Source organism: Podarcis bocagei, assembly GCF_964188305.1.
Source record: "Podarcis bocagei genome assembly, chromosome: 5".
Taxonomy (NCBI): Eukaryota; Metazoa; Chordata; class Lepidosauria; order Squamata; family Lacertidae; genus Podarcis; species Podarcis bocagei.
This window is the reverse complement of record NC_138129.1, coordinates 54513809-54533552: the sequence shown is the minus strand read 5'-3', so window position 1 is coordinate 54533552 and position 19744 is coordinate 54513809. Positions and strand designations below refer to the sequence as shown.

The window sequence follows — 19744 nt, the reverse complement described above, 5'->3', positions numbered from 1 at the left end:
CAAAACCATGAGAGTCCTATACAGATATACAATGTTGAATAAAGCTCTTTACACTTACCCTCAACACCAATTTAACAGGCAAGCCATAGGTTTGGTTTGGTGTCTTAGCTCCAACCTGATTATTGTTTTTTAATTTAATAATAATATATATATATTATTTATACCCCACCCATCTGGCTGGGTTTAAAAATGAATAAACATGGAAAGTCAAAACAGATATCTATGTACATACGCATTGAGTTCTTGAGGAAAAGAGTAAGAGTCCAATGTCACAAAATATGAACACAAAATAGAGTTAAATTTAAACGAGTGAGTGAAACACAGTTTTTTGATATTTAATGTGAAAGCTGTGACTGCTATCTTAGCTAGAAATAACAGGCCACATTTTTTTTCTATAACACGCTGAGAGGGTTTAGACCAACAGTGCCCTGAACAGATCTTTTGCAAAGCTTTTGAATTACCTTTATTCTGCTTGATGTTTCAAAATAAAATAAAATCAGGTCTACTTTGAGAAAGGTGCAAGCATCTCATTTTACCTACCAGATTCAGGAAAACAACTGACATTTCTACCCCCAATATCTCTCTTACAATTAAGAATTAAACAGCACAAGCATTTAATAAACAATGTCTTCATGCTTCATGCACAGGATCACAATGTTTTAAGCTGCAGTTACTGAATCCATGCTATAATTACAACCCCATTAAGGCAATTGTTTAAAGAGAATGACATTCAAATGTCACTGGTATCTACATGTATATATGTCTATATATCTATCTCTATGTATCTAGATAGATAGATATGTCTAGGAGGACACTGTAAGATGCTGTTTAAAACAATAGCAGCATTTTATTTTGGAGGAAGGCTTCTTCATATGCCAAATACACTGCACACTGATTTACCAGAACAACCAATCAGGGCTTTAAAAATTATTTAGAAAAAGTTGAGACAGCAACTGCATGCCCATTCTCTCTGAATGGTGAACTGAAAAATAATTCAACTTCCATGAAACAATTGGTTACTCTTAGAATATATATTTTTCAAAGAAATCCTGAGGCCCTTTCTAAAACAAGTAGAAATACAGAGAGCTACCATAAGCTATAGGTCTAGCAACCTCAGGACGGATTCTCCTGTGGCTGTCATATTGAAGGTGCTTATAGTTGCTTCTGTTTTACAACTGCTTCATACAACAGGCTGTTCCCATATGGGCCAGCTTACCACATAGACTGGTCTCCACGCTACCTCCCCCACCTCTGAAAAAAGCATTCCTGGAAGTAATGTGAAGACACCTATGCAGTACAGCTAATATATTTAACAAAAGGAAATGTATGATTTAGCTCCTTGAGAGGGAGCAGCTGCCACTCAGAAGTTTCAAGAAGCCTTCATATGGCAAATGCATCATTAAAAGTGCCTATTAACAGCTATTAAAGATTTATAACATTTTTTCTGTCCCCAAAGTCCTCTCTAGCTTAGCACTGCTACGAGGCACAATGTTCCAGTTTAGGCAGAACAAGTAAACACCCCTGTGTCTTGCATAGACGCTACACAAATGCAATACACATTATATTCTGGACTGATATTTAGATTATATCCTACTGAAATTTTTAGAGAACAAAAAGAGCTAGAAATAACTTTGCCATGCAGAAAGATGGATTTTGAAGTTCAAGTGAAACTGAGGGATTGTCAGATTAGTTATTTCATCATGTTCAGTTCTTTGAGAACAGAACAACATGTTGGATGTAAATAATTGGGCATGTTTTCTGCAGCTCCAGTCCAGAATGCTGATCTGGAAAATAAGAACATTATTGGATGCAACATAAAAAGCTGCACACCACTAAAACAAATTGCTGAAGACATGGGATTCTTTAAATCCTGGTCACTACCTATCTTTTAAAAATAAGTTTAAAGCTATTTTATACTATCATGCAGCAGAACTAGACCAACTTCACTAAGACTGCAGTTCTACACAGAGTTACCTGGAAGTAAATTCTGCTCAACAGAACTTACTTCTGAGTAGATATATCTAGGACGACGCTTTGAGATAATGTTTAAAAAACACTTGCTGCTCATTTTAATTGACAAAGCTAGCACCAGAATGCCTAAATGGGGTTATAGCAGCATATAAGCTCACTAGGACAGTAGCATGCAGAAGCATTCCATTTACATTCCACATAATATATATCTGATGCACCATTACCTGTCTGCCCTGTGTCCATGGCTATATAAAAAAATAGTACCAGTAATAAAAACAGGGGGGAAATTGTAAACATAATCTGCTTCTGAAAAAGTAATAAATTGTTGTTTTCATGCTTGTAAATCATCCTGGGAATTTTTATAGATGGAGTGGCATATTTGTTTATATTTGTAGATAAAAATGAAACTGCATGTGTGAATGTGGCAAAATTCTGTAGTTTGAAAAAGATAATCCTTTCATTTACATTGCCATAATTCTAATATCACTGAAGCACTCTATTTTGAGAATGGTTCATCTTTGTTTATCAGGTTTTAAAAGCACTCAGATTTTTTATAGTAACAAAATAAACATTCACAAAATAAAACAGCTTGAGAATTATTACAAAACACAGCAAGCCAGAGTGGCAGTATCAAACAAAATATCTAAGCGCATTACCCTATATGAAAGGAATTCTAACCAACATATTTGCTTAGTGAAGCAGCACACTGGTTGTCAAGGCATTCTTTTTCTTTGGTGATCACTCATAGCCTGGCTAAGATTGTCTTCCATGAACACGGTCTTAACAGTGAGTCCGTAAGTGACTGTGGAGGCCAATTCTGGATCCACACGTCCTTCCACAGTGGGGACATAGGTTTCCGGGTAGGAATGGATCACGGTGAGGGTTTCCCAAACGTGCCTTCCTCTTAGCATGAGAGCCAGTGTGGTGTAGTGGTTAAGAGTGGTAGACTCGTAATCTGGGGAACCGGGTTCGCGTCTCCGCACCTCCACAAGCAGCTGCTGGGTGACCTTGGGCTAGTCACACTTCTTTGAGGTCTCTCAGCCCCACTCACCTCACAGAGTGTTTGTTGTGGGGGGAGGAAGGGAAAGGAGAATGTTAGCCGCTTTGAGACTCCTTCGGGTAGTGATAAAGCGGGGTATCAAATCCAAATTCTTCTTCTTCTTAGCATGTTTCTCCCTTTCGTCCTGAGTTCGAGCATCTTCAAAGTCCACAACCTTTGGTAAAGGCTGTTCTCCAATTGGAGCACTTGCAGGTCAGTGCTTCCCCGTTGTTGGTGCTTATATTACCTTTTTGTAGATTTGCCTTCAGAGAGTCTTTAAACCTCTTTTGTTGACCAGCAGCATTACACTTTCCATTTTTAACTACAGAATAGAGTAGTTGCTTCAAAGACAATAATCAGGCCTCTGAACAACATGACCAGTCCAATGAAGTTGATGCTGAAGAATCATTGCTTCGACAATGGTGATATTTGCTTCTTCCAGTACACTGGTATTAATTCACCTGTCTTCCCAAGTGAAATGTACACCATTAATGGAATCTTTCAAGGAATTGCAGATGGTGTTTATAAGGGGTCCATGTTACACAAGCATACAGTAAGATTGGTAGTAGAATAGCTTTGTAAACACGCATTTTGGTTCTCCTGCGAATGTCATGGTCCTCAAATACTCTGTGCTTCAATTGGGAAAAAGCGGCACTCGCAGAGCTCAGGCGATGCTGGATTTTGGCATCAATGTCGGCCCTTGTGGAAAGATAACTGCCCAGGTAGGAGAAGTGATCAACACTTTCCAACATTATACCACTGAGTTGGATTTGTGGCATTGCAGAGAGGTTGTTTTGTGCTTGTTGGTGCAGCACTTTAGTTTTTTGGCTGTTGAGTGATAGGCCAAGCTTTTTGTAAGCTTCTGCGAAAATATTTCGGATACTGAAGCTCTATGACGGAAGTTATGGTAAGCTTACTCTTTCCTTTCAGCCTACTCAGATTAAAGAGCTTTCCATCTGTTTGATACATGACTTCTACCCCGGTGGGGAGTTTCCCTTGGACAATGTGTAGGATCATGGCAATGAAAATAATTAATAGAGTTGGGGCGATAACACAACCCTGTTTAACACCTGACCCCACTGTGAATGGTTCACTTTGAGAGCCATTGTTATCTGTAATAGTTGTTGTCATATTATCATGGAGGAGCTGAAGGATGTTCACTCATTTATCAGGGCAGCCAATTTTCAGGAGGACAGTCCACAGGGCATTATGATTTACAGCTTCAAAGGCCTTAGTCAGGTCAATAAATGCCATATAAAGGGGTTGGTTTTGCTCTCTGCATTTTTCTTGAAGCTGTTGAGCAGTGAAGATCATGTCCCCTGACCCAAGCAATTATTAAAATATTCAGGAGGGAAGAAAAATGCCACCTAAAGAGGATAAAAGCACAGTCTCCAGTCTGGCAAAGTTTTCCCTGCCTCCCAATTTCACTGAAGTGGCTTTGCCTCACACTCTTTTGGATCATGGAAGTTGGGGGAAGGGTCTCATGTGCCATGATCCAGTGTAGGTTGCCTCATGTAGCATAGCTATTTTGTGAATGACATAGGACTGGCCTTTATGGTAGCTGGCCCTCCTCCCATTATCTGTCTCCTGTGAGCACAGCAAGAGAGAAGGTGAATAACTAGTCACAGATCCTGTGAGATAATGCACTACTGTATTAGCAACAGCTGAAACAGTAAGACCACTTGCGACTGAGGAAGACCCAGGCTTTAGGAACAGTTGTAAATGCAATGCAACATGGCTTAAGTGCCTGGAACTGTGTGTGTTTGCTGTAGGCTGGAGAGAGTTTGGAAAGCAATTGATGAAGCAAGGCACAGGCTCACCATTTGCATAATGTATTGCAGTATAAGCAAAGGGTAGTATTGGGTGTTATTCAGTTATCCTTGAAAAAATACACTGATGCACTGAGTAATGGATGGGAGTTGTCATTGTGATGGGAGTTGGCATTGTTTGCTTCTCCCTTTTCCCTTGTACCCAGGGTTTTCTTGGGGGGGTGGGGGGAGCTGCTTCAAACATCCAAGGATATTATGGATAGCCTGGTGTTATTTTGGGCAGCCAGATAGTTTAAAAGTCATTTCCGAAATAGATGATCAAAAGATAAACGCTTTCTTTCTAAATAGCCAACTCACTCAGTCTTCCCTCTTATGAGAAGGAAGGCCTTGGTATCAGGAAACTCGTAGACAGAATAGAAAGATAAAGGCAAGCAAAAGAAACCAGGTGTTCCAGTGCAATGAACCATTGGGAAAGGATGACAAATGCCCCACAGCCCAAAAGTTAATACCAAACAACTTTAAAAAATCTTGCTAACCAAATCTATGCCCTGAAAAGACAAACAGGCAAGCAAACAGTGCCATCCAATAATGTAAAAGCTATTATGGGAGTACCTGAGCCACGTACAGAAGCTGCATCTTACCCACAAAAATGGGCTGTCAGAGGTAGGTTTTGATTCTCTGACTGTTTTGCCAATCAGCATTGTCTGTAACTTACAAGGGCTGACTGGGCAGGGTTCCACGCTGGTAGCCTTTAAAGCACTTTATTTCAAACAAGCATTCCCCATATGGTCTGTGAAAAGAATTGGCAAAGGCCATTTTCATCTGTCCCAATCTGGAAACAGCATGAGTGGAAATGTGATCATAACTTTCACTTCCCCTTCTCCCCCACTCTAACACTGCAGAACACAAGGCATACCAACTCCACAACTCTTTGCATCTCCTGCCACATATGTTCAAATATAGCCACAGGAATCCACTTTCTCAAATATAAGCACAATAATAAACATTTGCCTAGGCCAGGCAGTCTTCATGTGTGTTCTTTTTTTTCTTTCATTTCCCCCCTTTTGCTTGCTTTTTTGCAATGTCTCACATTCTGAATGAGAAGCCAACAAAAATATTTAAAAATTGAGAATTGAGTTAAGTGAGTCAGTCAAGAACACAACACCAAATTACTTTAAGCAACAAGCAAAAAAGAATTGCCTCATGAGGCTTTTACGTGCAAATCAGAACTAAAATGTTCATGCATACATACCTACGGGCAGGAACGAAGGAAAAGTGAGAGGGTGCATTTGGGGAGAAATTTCTGGGACTGTCCAACGGACTTCCACCTGTTCAGAAAATTACAAAATGCTGACATTTGCTATGCATTCAAAACTATTTCTGTTATTGTAATTTCATGAGTGCCTCAATGCTGTACAAGCCACTGAGATTTCTATGTTCAGATGACAGCAACTAATTTTTACTATCTATTTTTACTCTACATCAGTTTAAAGGCGCTGATCTTTCATTGTTTCTATAGCAGCAAATGTAAAGTTATCTGAATATGGGAACTGATGAATTAGCATTAAAATAACCAGGATACCTGATTAGAGTAACATATGATTACCTACTTTTGCAGTGATCTAATACATTCAAGATGTGGTAGCATTCAGTAGAAGATTGACATTTTAAGCAATAGATGTAGCCTGACCCGACAAATGAGATTAGTGAAATGTTTATAAACTGGTGGTGTTAACAAATGCAGCACAGCACATAATCTGCTAGATAGCACACTCTGACTTCTCAATAACAGTTTGATAGGGGTTTCTGTGGCACACCCCCCCCCCATTCTGGAATTTTAATTAGATCCCAGGTGAGATATTTCCCAGCTCAAGATGAAAAACAATTAGCAGCCCTATTCTACTTGTCAAAGTGAAAACAGTGAAAACAGAAGGGAGAAGGGGAATGTAGGAACTGTAGTTCAGTTCGTCCTATGTAGTGTTATTTCTTGTAATATTCTATGGGTTGGACCCATACTTGCTCATTCCATTTATGGAAGGAACCAGGATCCTGTAGAGGCTTCCCCATTGGAGGAAGGGATTAATTTTTGCAGATTCTCTATGCAGTCCCCACAATCACCTCCCCAACTCTCCAGAGCAGCTTTCCAGGGACACAGGAAGCTACAGGAGGAGGAAGGAGGAATTGTCAAAAATAACCTTCCCACCCTTCTTTCTCAAGCATGAACAGAACTGTGCTCATTACAAGTCTGAATCCAACCGTATGTTTTAAAGAACTCATAAATCGGAGGGGGGGATAGGGGGCAGGCAGGACCATGAGTGGCAGCAGTCAGAGGGTTAGGCAATGAAGATGGAGGGATATTAGAAATGAGTGAAAATACACTATCTGCACTTCCCTACATCAATGTACCTCTACAGTTGTGGCAAGCAATATGCCAGCATAAGCTTGCACTCCATGAAACATGAGGAAAACAGTTCATATAGTAGGGCTTGCATAACATTAAGAATATACTGATAGAAATACACACAAATTTGCTGAGATAAAATAAACTAATCTCCATTGTAGGAGTTTTTGTCATGTGACATGTACATGAGTCTTTGTCTTAACTAAAAATCTAAATAGCAGCATATGTTGTGAGTGTGCATTTTATTTGTATAAATGATTTTTGCAATTGGTTGGATTTTGACAGTGTTGCTCCCACTGTCTGCCAGCCTTAAGATATGCAGGAGAGGCCCTGCTTGTAGTTCCATCAACAGCTTGGTCTTCTCTGTTATGGCCCCCTGGTGTATCCCACTGGATACAATTGCCCCCCATTTTAAATAGTTTTTCAACATTAAGATGTAACTTTTCCTTCATACCCAGAGAGGTGACTAATTTATAGAATCCATTCCTATTTCATGACTACTTTGTTATTACGTATAGATTTCTAGGTTTCTAGAAGAAGAAGAAGAAGAAGAAGAAGAAGAAGAAGAAGAGGAGGAGGAGGAGGAGTTTGGATTTGATATCCCGCCTTTCACTCCCTTTAAGGAGTCTCAAAGCAGCTAACAATCTCCTTTCCCTTCCTCCCCCACAACAAACACTCTGTGAGGTGAGTGGGGCTGAGAGACTTCAAAGAAGTGTGACTGGCCCAAGGTCACCCAGCAGCTGCAGGTGGAGGAGCGGAGACGCGAACCCGGTTCCCCAGATTACGTGACTACCGCTCTTAACCACTACACCACACTGGCTCTCTCTCTGTGGTTTAAGTAATATATTGTATTTAACTGAAATGTTGTGAACCACCCTGGAACGTTCAGGCTGAACAGTAGGCTATAAAAAAATTAAAAGGGGTATATCTCTCCACGATGGATGTTTAAATTATGATTAGGTGAAAGCCTCTGATTGAATATGACAATTTTAATGCTTTATAGCACAGGTGTCAAACACAAGGCCCGCGGGCCGAATCCGGCCCGCCAGACCTCGTCATGTGGCCCGTGTAGCCGCCGTTCTCGCTGCTGTTCTCGCCCGTCCAGTGCACCATCGCCTGGTTGTGCGCCGCGTCGCCTTTCAGCACGAAGGAGGTGGTGAGCAGAGAGGCCGCCTCCAGAGGTCCCCCGCCGGCGCGACCCCACAGGCCGCCCGCCTCGTCCCATGGGCTGTCGCGTCTCTGGCGGCGGCTCCGGTCCGGCGGGCGCGCCGCCCAGGAGGCGCCCAGCGCGAGCAGCAGCAGCAAGCGGAGTGGAGCTGCCTGGCCGGACACTCCTCCGCGCGCCCCAGCAGCTGCTGCTGCCGCTATGCTCGGCCTCCGCTGCGCCGGCGCCGCCGGGCAGGGATGTGAGTCTGGCAGGCAAGGCGCGGAGGACGGGAGGGAGGGAGCCGAGATGGAGGCGGGAGCGCGGCGCGGGAAACAACGTCCCAGCAGGGCTTCCATGCCCAAGCGAGGCGCAGCGCCACCCTCTGCCTGCGGGCCCCACCGAGCCCCGGAGCCCGGCCGGCCGCCTTCCCCGACGGCTGCTGGCAGCAGGGCTGCAGCGGACGCGCCGGAGCAAGTGGACGGAAGCCCGGCGCCTGGGCAAGCAAACGTCCCCCTCAGCCTCGGCTTGCCACGGAGGGCAAGGGGAGGCGGCTGCCTCAGGCAGCAGGATCCACAGGGGCAGCTTGGCCCGTCGTGGAAATGTGCTTCCTCCACCAGTGCCAGATTTGGGGCCGCGCAGGCGCCTCACCCGCCCTGAGCCAAGGGAGCACAAAATAATGATAATGATGCCTATTTATTCTATGGGGGGCACCAAATTTTGTCCTCACTCATGGTGGGTGCCATATTACCAAAGTCGGCCCCTGCCCCCCCTCAATGGGATTTGAAATCCAGGGATTTGAAATCCAGGGATTTGAAATCCAGGGAATTGAAATCCAATAAATTCCTAGGAGTGCCCGTGTCCGTACTGAGTAAGCCCCTCAGCCCCTAAAAGCAGACGATACCAACTTTTCAACATTGTGATAGTGATGTTGTGATACGGTAGCGATATATTGCAGTGTTGAAAGCAGAGGGAGGAGCAAGCAGCATTGGCCCCTGTCAGAAACTGGGGTGCAACTGGCACATCTCCCCCCCCCCACCAGCGCCTGGCACAGGGAGGAGGCAGCAACAGGCGGAGAAGGAAGAGAAGGTGCAGACAAGCCCCAGCCACAAGACACAGTCCAGTAAAGGTGCCCTCAGACTGGGCCTGCACAATGTTATGATACATCACCACAGGGGCAGACTTTAGTAATCTTTCATAACAGGGGTGTCAGCCTGAATAAAATATTGAGGGGGGGCAGGTAGGCCCCACCTCACATCATCATCATCATCATCATTTATTACTGGTCAAAGACCAGCTCGAACCTCACATAATTTATCACATGCCACACACACCCCATTTAAATGTAAAAGCCCATCAACTTCAGGGGTCTCAGCCTGCTCAAATATTTTAGGCCGATACAACCGGCCCTTTGAGGGTGACCAAACTGCTGATGCGGCCCCCGATGAATTTGAGTTTGACACCCCTGCTTTATAGTGAGCAATTGTGTACTGGGCTCCAAGACTCAAATCTCTTCAAATTCTATGGCAACATGTGACAAATGCATTTTTAAAAACAACAACAACAAAAACCTTGGCAGCAGTGCCAATCATCCTAAGAGCTTTAAGCAACTCTCCATGAAGCATTTGATTAGGACCATCAATCTCTAAAATCCTATTAGTCTCAATCCAGATATCACGTTCTCTAGAAAATTCATGTTGTGAATTTCAAATTAACAGACAGAACATTTAATCAAGCTGGATACATTATGGAAAAGTTAAAAAAAAATTATTTGAACATGTAAAATTAAAGTCAAGCTAATCCACTACTACTCATTAGGACAACAGTAGAATTTGGTAAACTCTGTGTGTGCACGCACGTAATGCAATAGTGCCAGATATTTATAAGCAATTGTTATTATCAAGGCAAATGCCAGAGAAACTGCTCACAAGACCCCCATAAAGATCTGAACAAGTCCTCACTGTCTATACTACAAAATAAGTTGGTGTTGGCAAGCCTGTTCTCATTGATGGTGTCATCTGTTTGTGACATGTATTAGAAGAAGCAATCCAAGAATACCCTCCTGTCACTAAGGAGTGAATATGCAATAAATACTTAAATTACATTTCACAACAGTAGACCATAATGAGACAGTAAGAAATGCACAACTCTTAGCAGAAATACTCCCCCCCCCCCGGCCCCTGTTTACTTTAGTACCATCTTGCCCCTGGGAGACAGATGTCTATGGAGAAGAAAAGGGCACCACTGCTGGAACACCATTTTACTGTGCAGTTACCAAAAGTGGAGTGCTCTGTTTGGTCATTAAAGCTGAAAGGCAACAAGGTGGTGGTCTTGCTGCTCAAATGCTTACAGAGATTTAATGATCAGGTGGCAAGGGATCTAGAATCAAAGGGTTCTCAAATATCTCTTAACACCTCGCAAGTTGCTGCTTCTTATTTCTTCCATATATTGGTGCTGCCCTCTATTACTCTTAAGCAAACACACACACAAATATCAAGCAGCTCCAGTAATTGTTTGCATCACTACTTTGAAAGATGATGTACAATGAAAACATCCATATAACAGTGTATCCATTTGAAAGCTGAACTATTACTCATTTCACCTATAAACCTTTGAGGTTATTTCCAGTGAAATTATTTTTGGAAAATGTCCATTGAAACTTCTTGGGAAATGTGTAAATTATTTTTACATTAGAAATGTAAATTTTATTTTAATTTTTTTTAATGATATTTATTAAGAGTTTTTAGAGTTACAAAAAAGAAACAAGGAAAAAGCAAAAGCAAAGGAAAAACAAGCCACAATCAAACAATACAAATTAATCAAAATAAAAATAAAAAAATAACACATCACGATCAAAAAACAAAAATATACCACAAACATTTAAAAACAAATCCAATATTCTCAAATCCTTAATTGTCATTACCTTCTTTCTTTGACCTCCTCACCCCTCCCTGTTTTGTATCCTAGTTATTAATTGTCGCAGCAAATCCTTTCCATATTTCATAATATTCTATCATTTCATTACCTTAATCTATTTTAATCTTATCTTATCTTACTATAAAAAACCTTAAAATTTAAAACTTAGATCTTATTTATACCAATTTCTCATAACCATAATATTCTTACATAATTCTTTAAACATTTTTGCTAAAGCCAAATAATTTCGTTCCAACATTTTTCCAACGTTCACCAATTTTATAAGACAATTCTAATAAAAAAAAATTTTTTTTTCTTCCCATCTTCATCCAGCGTCTCTTCCTCCTGGTCCCGGGTTTTGTCAGTCCTTTCTATCTCATCAATCTAGCGCATTAACCTGGTAATCTTATGTCCGAGGCCCTTAAGTCCCTTCCATGTCCCTTCCGCGGCTCTTCTTCATATTTATACCAGTACTTTACTTTGTCTCCTGCTCCTTTCACTCGTGGGAACTCCAACTTAACAATGTTTTTGACCCTTCTCAACAAATCAGCCCCTTTTCCATAGTCCACACTAAACTCCATGTGGTATTTAAAAATATATTTCAAAGTCCCTCCAAAATTGAGAGCCCCCACAACCCCAAACATCTCCCGGCCCATTGCCAGACTTGAAAAGTCCAAACATCTCTGCATAGGGGGGTCTATCCAACCCCCCATTTCCAAACCAAACCAAACTTTATCTTTCCAAATCTGGCTTTTTCCAAGTTCATTTGTCAAATCCAAGGACTCATATTCCTGCTGGGTCAAAGCTCCCTCCATCTCTGGCGCCCAAGGTTCAGCAACATCCTCTCTCATCTGTTCTGTCAAAGCACACTCCTGATTTAAATCCTGGGTAGGCTCTATATAATTTCCCACTGCCTGTCCAAAATTTCTGATCGCATCAGTCATCAAGTCCGTCTTCTCATGTAGCTGTTCCAGTAGGGCACTTGTTTTACAGAAAGCACGCAGCAGGGCTTCTGAATACATTGTTCTGCAAGGTTTGAAGGCTATTCCCATGATCGTAATCTGTAGCAGCTGCAAGCTCCCCGATTCAGAATTTGAAACTGTTTCACAGGCTCCCTCTAGGGGAAGAACTTCTTTTTATTCTTTTCTTTTAAAGGCAGATCTGACAACAAAGTTTCCTTTTTCAGATATTTTCTCAATATTTGTTCCTTTAAAATGCGAAAAGGAACAGTGGAATCACTATGTTTCTCTTCTTTTAACTATCTGTCAAAAACGTTTGTCTCTGGTCAATGAGCTTCCCAAAGAACGTCAGTCCTGACACCCCGCTCCAGGATCAAGACGGTGGAAAGTTACTTTACTTTACACTCACTTCTGCAGGTTTAAACAGTCCGAAAAAAATCCCCCCTCTTCTCCTGCTTCCGAAAGGGGTTCAACAATTTTAAATGATGGAAGTTAATCCTTTACAGGTGATTTTCTGAACTCTAGTTTGCCATGTCTTTGCTTTGATCTATCTACAAAGAAACGGAAGGCTGACTTCCTGTTTAGACCTTCCCGTTTCAGTGCCAAATTAAAATGATTTTTTAAGTCCAATTTTCCTTTCTACTCACAAATCATTATTTAGAGTCCAATTGTCCGAGATTTAAGTACTCACGGGTGATTATTTTTAAAGCCAAATTGTCCCAGGAAAAAGGCAGCGCTCTCCGGCAACGGCTGTGCAGCTTCACTCCACGGAAGAAGCAGTTGACTCTCAGCACCGCGCCACTTCCCCCTCTTCGCTCCGGAGCCCGTTAGTGGGTTCCTTTGAGGGTTGGAGGGGCGCTAAAGGTGCCCGCCGAGTCCCATGGTCACAGGTTTCATCCGCCTGTGATTTTTGAAAGGGTCCCCACTTCACCGTAGCGGGAAAGACCCGTTTCCCGTGGAGCTGGTCCCTCCAGATCAGAGGGAGTCCGCCATTACTGATGGCGCCATCCCGGAAGTTAGAAATGTAAATTTTAGGACCCACCCTATTTTTATGATTGTATGCTGTTCTGATTTGTTTTTAATGTTGTGTTTTAAATGGTTGTAACCTGTCCTGGGACCTCAGTGTGAAGAGTGGGTTATAAATTTATTGTTGTAACTGGGACATCTTTTCATGCATAGTGGGAGTGTGGAATAATAAAACATATTTTGGTCTTGGGTATCTGATACAATTTAATCATTAACTTAAAATACCTTGCCTATCCAATCCAGTGGGAGTAGTCATTTAATCAAGTGAATGTCCTCTAGTTAACTCTGACAAACTTGTAGTGACAAAGATAATTTAATCACTTCTGTGATCTAGTTTGACTCTGTACTAGGTATTCTGTAATCTGTGTTTGTAACTGGATTCTGTTATGAAATCAACAAAATTATTAGAACATCATAATAATTTATTTTACAATTCTCAGCTACAGGATTCTGTCTTTAGAAGAGAGTGCTTCTTAGAATTCTGAAATGCTTGTTCTAAGGTCAACAGGCAACTGTTTAAACTCTCCTCTGAGAACTTAAGGAAGTTCTTGGATACCAGTAAGATAAGCAGCTCTTAAATCAGAGGACCAGATGGCTCATTCTAGTTGAACTGCTACTATTCCTTCGGTTTTGCTGTCCAAAGAGAATATGGGGGATACACTTTGAACAGAATGAACTGTAGCATTTCACTAAAAACATGAAAGCCAACAATTCCCACTTTTTCAGTATTCTATTCATACATCTTGGCATTTCTTGGCAGGATAATTATAGCATCTGGAGTTCCCCAGGAGGACTGGATCAATGCCAACGTTTAGGGCTGTCTGGGTCAGTATCTCCAGAAAGAGAGATATCAGCTCTCTTAGCTTTTATGAAGCAGAGAATACTGAAGTTTAATTGGAGATACCCTGAAATATTAGCAGCATTTAAATGTACTTCCAAAGCACCATTTGGTACTATCAAGAAAGAGTCGCAAAGCAGACACACCCCTGAAGTGATTTTTTAAACATTGTTAGAAACCCACGATATATAAGCTAGGTGACAAATGGCTCCTTAAACCAGGGTTACAGTCGCCAAAACAGAATGCCTGGTTGCCATTTTTGGGCCAGACGGCTCAAAAGTCTTATGTGTTGCTGGTGTGTGACAATGCTTTTGCCTGGTGCCTAAAGATATGTAACAAAGGCACCAGGTGAACCTCCCTGGAGAGAGCATTCCACAAGCTGGGAGACACTGAAGAAAAGGTCCACTCTCACGTTGCCACCCTCTGGAGCTCTCATTTAAGAAGCAAATGAAGAAGGGCCTCAGATGATGATGATTGCAGGGTCCGAGTGAGTTCATATGGGGAGAGGCGGTCCTTGATGTACTATGGTCCAGAACCATTTAAGGCAGGCACAGCCAAACTTGGCCCTCCAGATGTTTTGGGACTACAGCTCCCATCAACCCTGATCACTGGTCCTGTTAGCTAGGTATGATGGGAGCTGTAGTCCCCAAACATCTGGAGGGCCAAGTTTGGCCATGCCTGATTTAAGGCTTTGTGAGTCAAACCAGCACTTTGATTTGGGCCTGTAAACTAACTGGCAGCCAGTGCAATTTGGCCAGGAATGGAGTTTTATGTGCAAACTTTCTTGCATGGGTAACCAGTCTGGCCGTTGAATACTGCACCAGCTGACATTTCCAAATCATCTTCATTGCAGTAATCTAACCTTAATATTACCAGAGCATAGATGGCAGACATTAGGCTTGTTGGGGGATTGATCATTTGTTTTGCAGAAGACTGAGTAAGTTTCTGTTAATTGGAAGTAGAGAATGTTTCAGAAACTGACCCGAGAAGCCTAACTACTTACACTGGTGCAAGACAAGGATCAGGAGTTAATTGGTTTCCTTTGCACAGCCAGGAACCTGTAGCCTTAAAAGGCTGGTCTTTAGTTTCCCTTTCTAGCTAGAGAGCCAAAGAAAGATTCAGTGAGAGAGTGTGTGTTAGTTTCTCTCACTGCCTGATGAAACAACTACTACTACTACAACTGCTGCTGGTATGGATTAATGATGTATTCTGGCTGCTGGGATCAGTAGCCTAAGCGGACTATTCTGTATATATTGCAACAGTTACGCTTAATGCCGGCAATAAAAAGCGAATTGCCTGGACTGCTCCTGTGTCTTGAGCGTTATCTATCAGGGCAACTCCCACATGCAAGAGCCACGTGTAAACTAACTCTGCTGGAAGTGTGCTAGGCATTTGATTTATGCCAAGAGGCGAAGGCCACACAACCTGACAAGGCTATCCTGGTCCAAATAGGGGCACAGCTGAGCCACCAGCCCACCCCTGAGGTCACCTAAGCCCCATGTGACAGCTATGGATCCCCAAGTACCCCCAAGTTACCCACTCCTTCAAATGCAGGCAGCCTCCTCTTCATCTGGTCTGGTGAATCACCCACTAAAAGTGCCTCAGTCTTATCGGGATTGAGTTTCAGTTTATTGGCTCTCATTCAGTCCATTACTGTGGCAAGAAAATGGTCCAGCACATCCACTGCCACAGCTGTATATGTAAAGGAGAAGCAGAGTTGTGCCTCATCAGCATATTGCTGACAATGTACTCCAAAGCTCTGGATGGCCCCACACAGCGGTTTCATGTAGATGTTAACAGCCTGGGGGATAAAATTGAACCTTGAGGAACCCTACACTGAAGGCTCCATGGGATCGAAGAGCACTCCCCAAGCATCACCCTCTGGAAACAGTCATCCAAATAGGACCGGAATCACCACAAAGCAGTGCCACCCATCCCTAACTCAAACAGCTGCTCCAGAAGGATACCATGGTTGATAGTATCGAAAACCGCTGTAAGGTCAAAGAGAATTAACAAGGGCAGATTTCTCCCGTGTCTCTCCTGAGGTCATCATGCAGAGTGACAAAAGCAGATTCCGTGCCATAACCAGGCCTAAACCCAAACTGAAATGGATCTAGAAAATCAGTTTCCTTTGAGAGCACTAGGATCTAGTCTGCAATCCACTGGCTCAGGAACCTGACCCACAAAGCGGAGATTGAGAACTGACTGGTTCCAGTAACAACCTCAAATAGCTTTCTATGGACCTTGGGAATTTGAAAACAAAAACAGCTGTTGCAGCATGTATTGTATCAACTAAAGCAATAAAACGGTGCCTTTAGAAACAGGGTCAATGCAAAGGTCAATGGTATGTTCAATATGCTTTTAGAGCAAACTCATTTAAATGGACGATTTTCTATTATTAAAGAACAACAGGTGAGAGTTCACTGGACTGATCTGATCTAGGGATAATGTTTTAGAGGGATTTGGTAGGAAATCGCTCTGGAAATATTTTCAATAAAATATAAATATTTTTTAAATGAATGATTGCAGGGTGGGGGATAAAATAGCAAGGAAAGATGTGGTATGGTGGTTACTGAAATGTGCCCGGAAATGCTATTCAGGGGAGTTTGCTGGTTACTCTTCCAATGTGGTTTACTGCATCTTGATTTAGATAAATTTATTGTCATTGTCCGTATATACACAGTATACACAACAACGAAAATCAAACACCCACCCAAAGACCGGGTTCACATATACATTTGCACGTATCTCCGACACTCTCATCCTATTCAAACATAATCTATAAAAACATAAAATCCAGAATATAACATAACCTATTAAGGCATAACATAACCTAAAACCTAAAACATAACCTAAAACCTATCTCATTCCTTCCTACTCTCTGCTTGCTAAACCTTGCAACTGGCCCTGAGATCATTATTTAGTGCAGTCAGAGCTCTTGGATAGAAACTATTCAGAAGGCGTGTGGTTCGTGTTTTCATTGTCCTATATCTTCTGCCCGAAGGCAATAGTTCAAAGAAGTTGTGAGCAGGGTGGGTGGGATCTCTCAGGATATTATGTGACTTCTTCAAAATGCGAGACGTGAAGATCTCATCCAGGGTTGGTAGTCGGAGCCCAATAACATTCTGGGCAATTTTAATTGTTCTCTGTAAAGCTTTTTTATCCGTTTCAGAGCTGCTCCCATACCATGATAATATACTATAGGTTAAGACACTCTCAATGGTACTATGATAATAGGACAGAAGTAGGTGCTGGGATAGATTCAGTCCCCTGAGCATTCTCAGGAAATACAACCTCCCCTGCACCTTCCTCACAACCATATTAATATTTGCAGTCCATGAGAGGTCCTCCGAGATGTAAATGCCCAGGTATTTAAAACTACCAACCCTTCATTTCCCAATTGTAACTGAGCTCACAATATGTTTCCCTATCATAGTGAAGTGCTTGTATGGACTCCTGCCCAAGACAAAGGGCTCTAATAAAACACTTTTTAGATTAATCAAAAGAAAAAGAAATGAGAGAATTGGGAGAATTGCTCTGGAGAATGAATAACATGAAACAGAAACCGTCTCTCTTAGAGGTAAGAGAGAAGTTAACAAAGCATAAATGCAACATTACAAAGTCTATACAAAAAGTAAACTTCAGACTGTTTTTAAAATGCTTTGAAACTAAGAACGGCAGTCCTTCAAACAGAGGTGATTAATTGCATTATGACATGATGCCCAAGCTACAAACCAAAAACAGATGCTATTCCTACTGTCAAAATTAGGGACACAAATTATTCATGAGCTCTGATTCACTTCAGTCACAAATACCAAATTCACTTCAAAAACTGATCCCCAGCATCGTGAGAACAATAGCTGCTCTGTCAAAAAAGATTTACAGAAAAAGGAAGAGAAAAAAAATGTCATTACCTGCATGGCCATGGAGTGGAGAATGTGGTCGAGGAAGTGTTGGAGATGTGCTGGAGGTTACGATCAAGCTCTTTCTATTACTGGTCCTACAACTGAAATGAAAGGCAAAGAGAAGCAAATACTGAAATAAGGGAAATAATTTTGTTAGGGCATTTACAATGACTCTAGAGGAATAATATTCAATTTTACTCTAGATTTAAAGAAATCGATGTAATACCTTTCTTGATTTTGATTTACTTTATAGAAATCTTAGATACTAAAAGTAGAAAATAGTACCAATAACTGTCCGTGAATCGCATTATCCAAAGAAAAAAAGAACTTTGATAATTAAGGAGGAAACTAATATAAGAAGCATGCAAGGTACATATATTAGCCAAGGTATTTGGTAAAGTTTTACCAAATGAGATTACATGAAGTATTCCTAGTTTTTGGAAGGATGGAAGTCATGAATGGCTATACGAAAATTGGCTGTAATTAAAATGCTGCTTCTTGTTTCAAGTAGTACCAGTAAAGGTCAAGGATTCCTACCTAAGAAAAGCATAGCAATTAAAATTTCGAACACAGGTTAAACACCTCATCACCAAGGCTTCAGTGAGGAGTGGATACATTTGAGGAGCTGGTTTGAGTTAAATGACAATGACACTGGGTGAGCTTTATTGCCCACGTCGGTCTTTAGAAGTCTCTCAGATTGGTATATTGCTCAGCAATATAATAGGTTTTATAGGTACCATACTGCAAGAACACTTTTGGCAAAGCCCCACCCTTAACTGCCCCACATTAAACATCATACATGACATCAGGTGCAAGGTAGGTAGTGCAGCTTAGCCACAATGGCCTCGCAAGCCAAATGTGACAGTGGTGGGGGCCTGCAGGCTGCTGTTTCACACCCCTGATTTTAAAGAAGAGCAAGTAAAGAGCTATATGATCAGATGGGAATAAAATCTAGGAAGATCTATAACGTTTGATATTTTCAAGTTTACATTGGAGGGTTTTTATTGGTAAGTCAAGGCACACCATTCTAACATGTTTACTTAGAAACCGAAAAAAGGAAATAATTTCTAATTTTGTATAACAGTTACATTTTTTTAACTTTTCATCAAAAAGGGATACCAGTTATATTGAAAGCACAGATAATAATACTCCGTTAAAGGAATTTAAACCATTGTGAGCATCTCTGATAAGAGTGGGTAGAGAAACAAGAGAAAATTAATGTACAGGGGGGGGGAATCAAATGCTGGCCCCAGAACACAATTTGTATCCTTTTGTTTGAAGACTCAATACTTCGACAGAAGGCACATTGGGATAATACATGCAAATGAAATGAGCTTTTAAACACCCCGATAATCATTTGTTGTTCTTTTGTGTCTCTGAATATTTTTATTTAAAGACAAGTTTACTGTTATTCAAGAGAAGCTAAAGCACATTAAGGAAAATTGATCGAGCTAGCAACCATAACCTAAAGCACCATTAAGCTGCTGTTCTACCTCTTTGGTATACTTAAAATGTTCAGTAAAGTATCAAATTGCTCTTTTGAGTAAGAGAGTCCATTCAAAATGTGTCTGCTACACCACATACAGTATGCAAATGTTGATCTTCAGTCTTGTGCTGTTAAGTCTCAGTTTATAAAATATATTCACAAAGTGTCTTCAAGTTAATGCTCTGCTTCAGATTCTCCAGAAACAAATTTAAGAGATTAGTTGGGGGCAAAGTAATCACAAAGAAATGGGGGGGAAGAGGCCGATTTCAGACTCAAGCAATGAAACTGAC

General features: G+C 41.5%; 1 protein-coding gene across 1 annotated transcript in view; it reads right to left on the bottom strand.

The window, feature by feature from the left end:
- Positions 1-19744, bottom strand: part of MAST2 (microtubule associated serine/threonine kinase 2) — a 155514-nt gene that overhangs the window by 38632 nt on the left and 97138 nt on the right. The window contains exons 5-7 of the mRNA XM_081193140.1: positions 17978-18069; positions 6032-6107; positions 2196-2216 (exon numbers count right to left, since the gene is read on the bottom strand). Of these exons, the coding sequence (XP_081049266.1) occupies positions 2196-2216; positions 6032-6107; positions 17978-18069 (189 nt within the window). The remainder of the gene's footprint in view (positions 1-2195; positions 2217-6031; positions 6108-17977; positions 18070-19744) is intronic.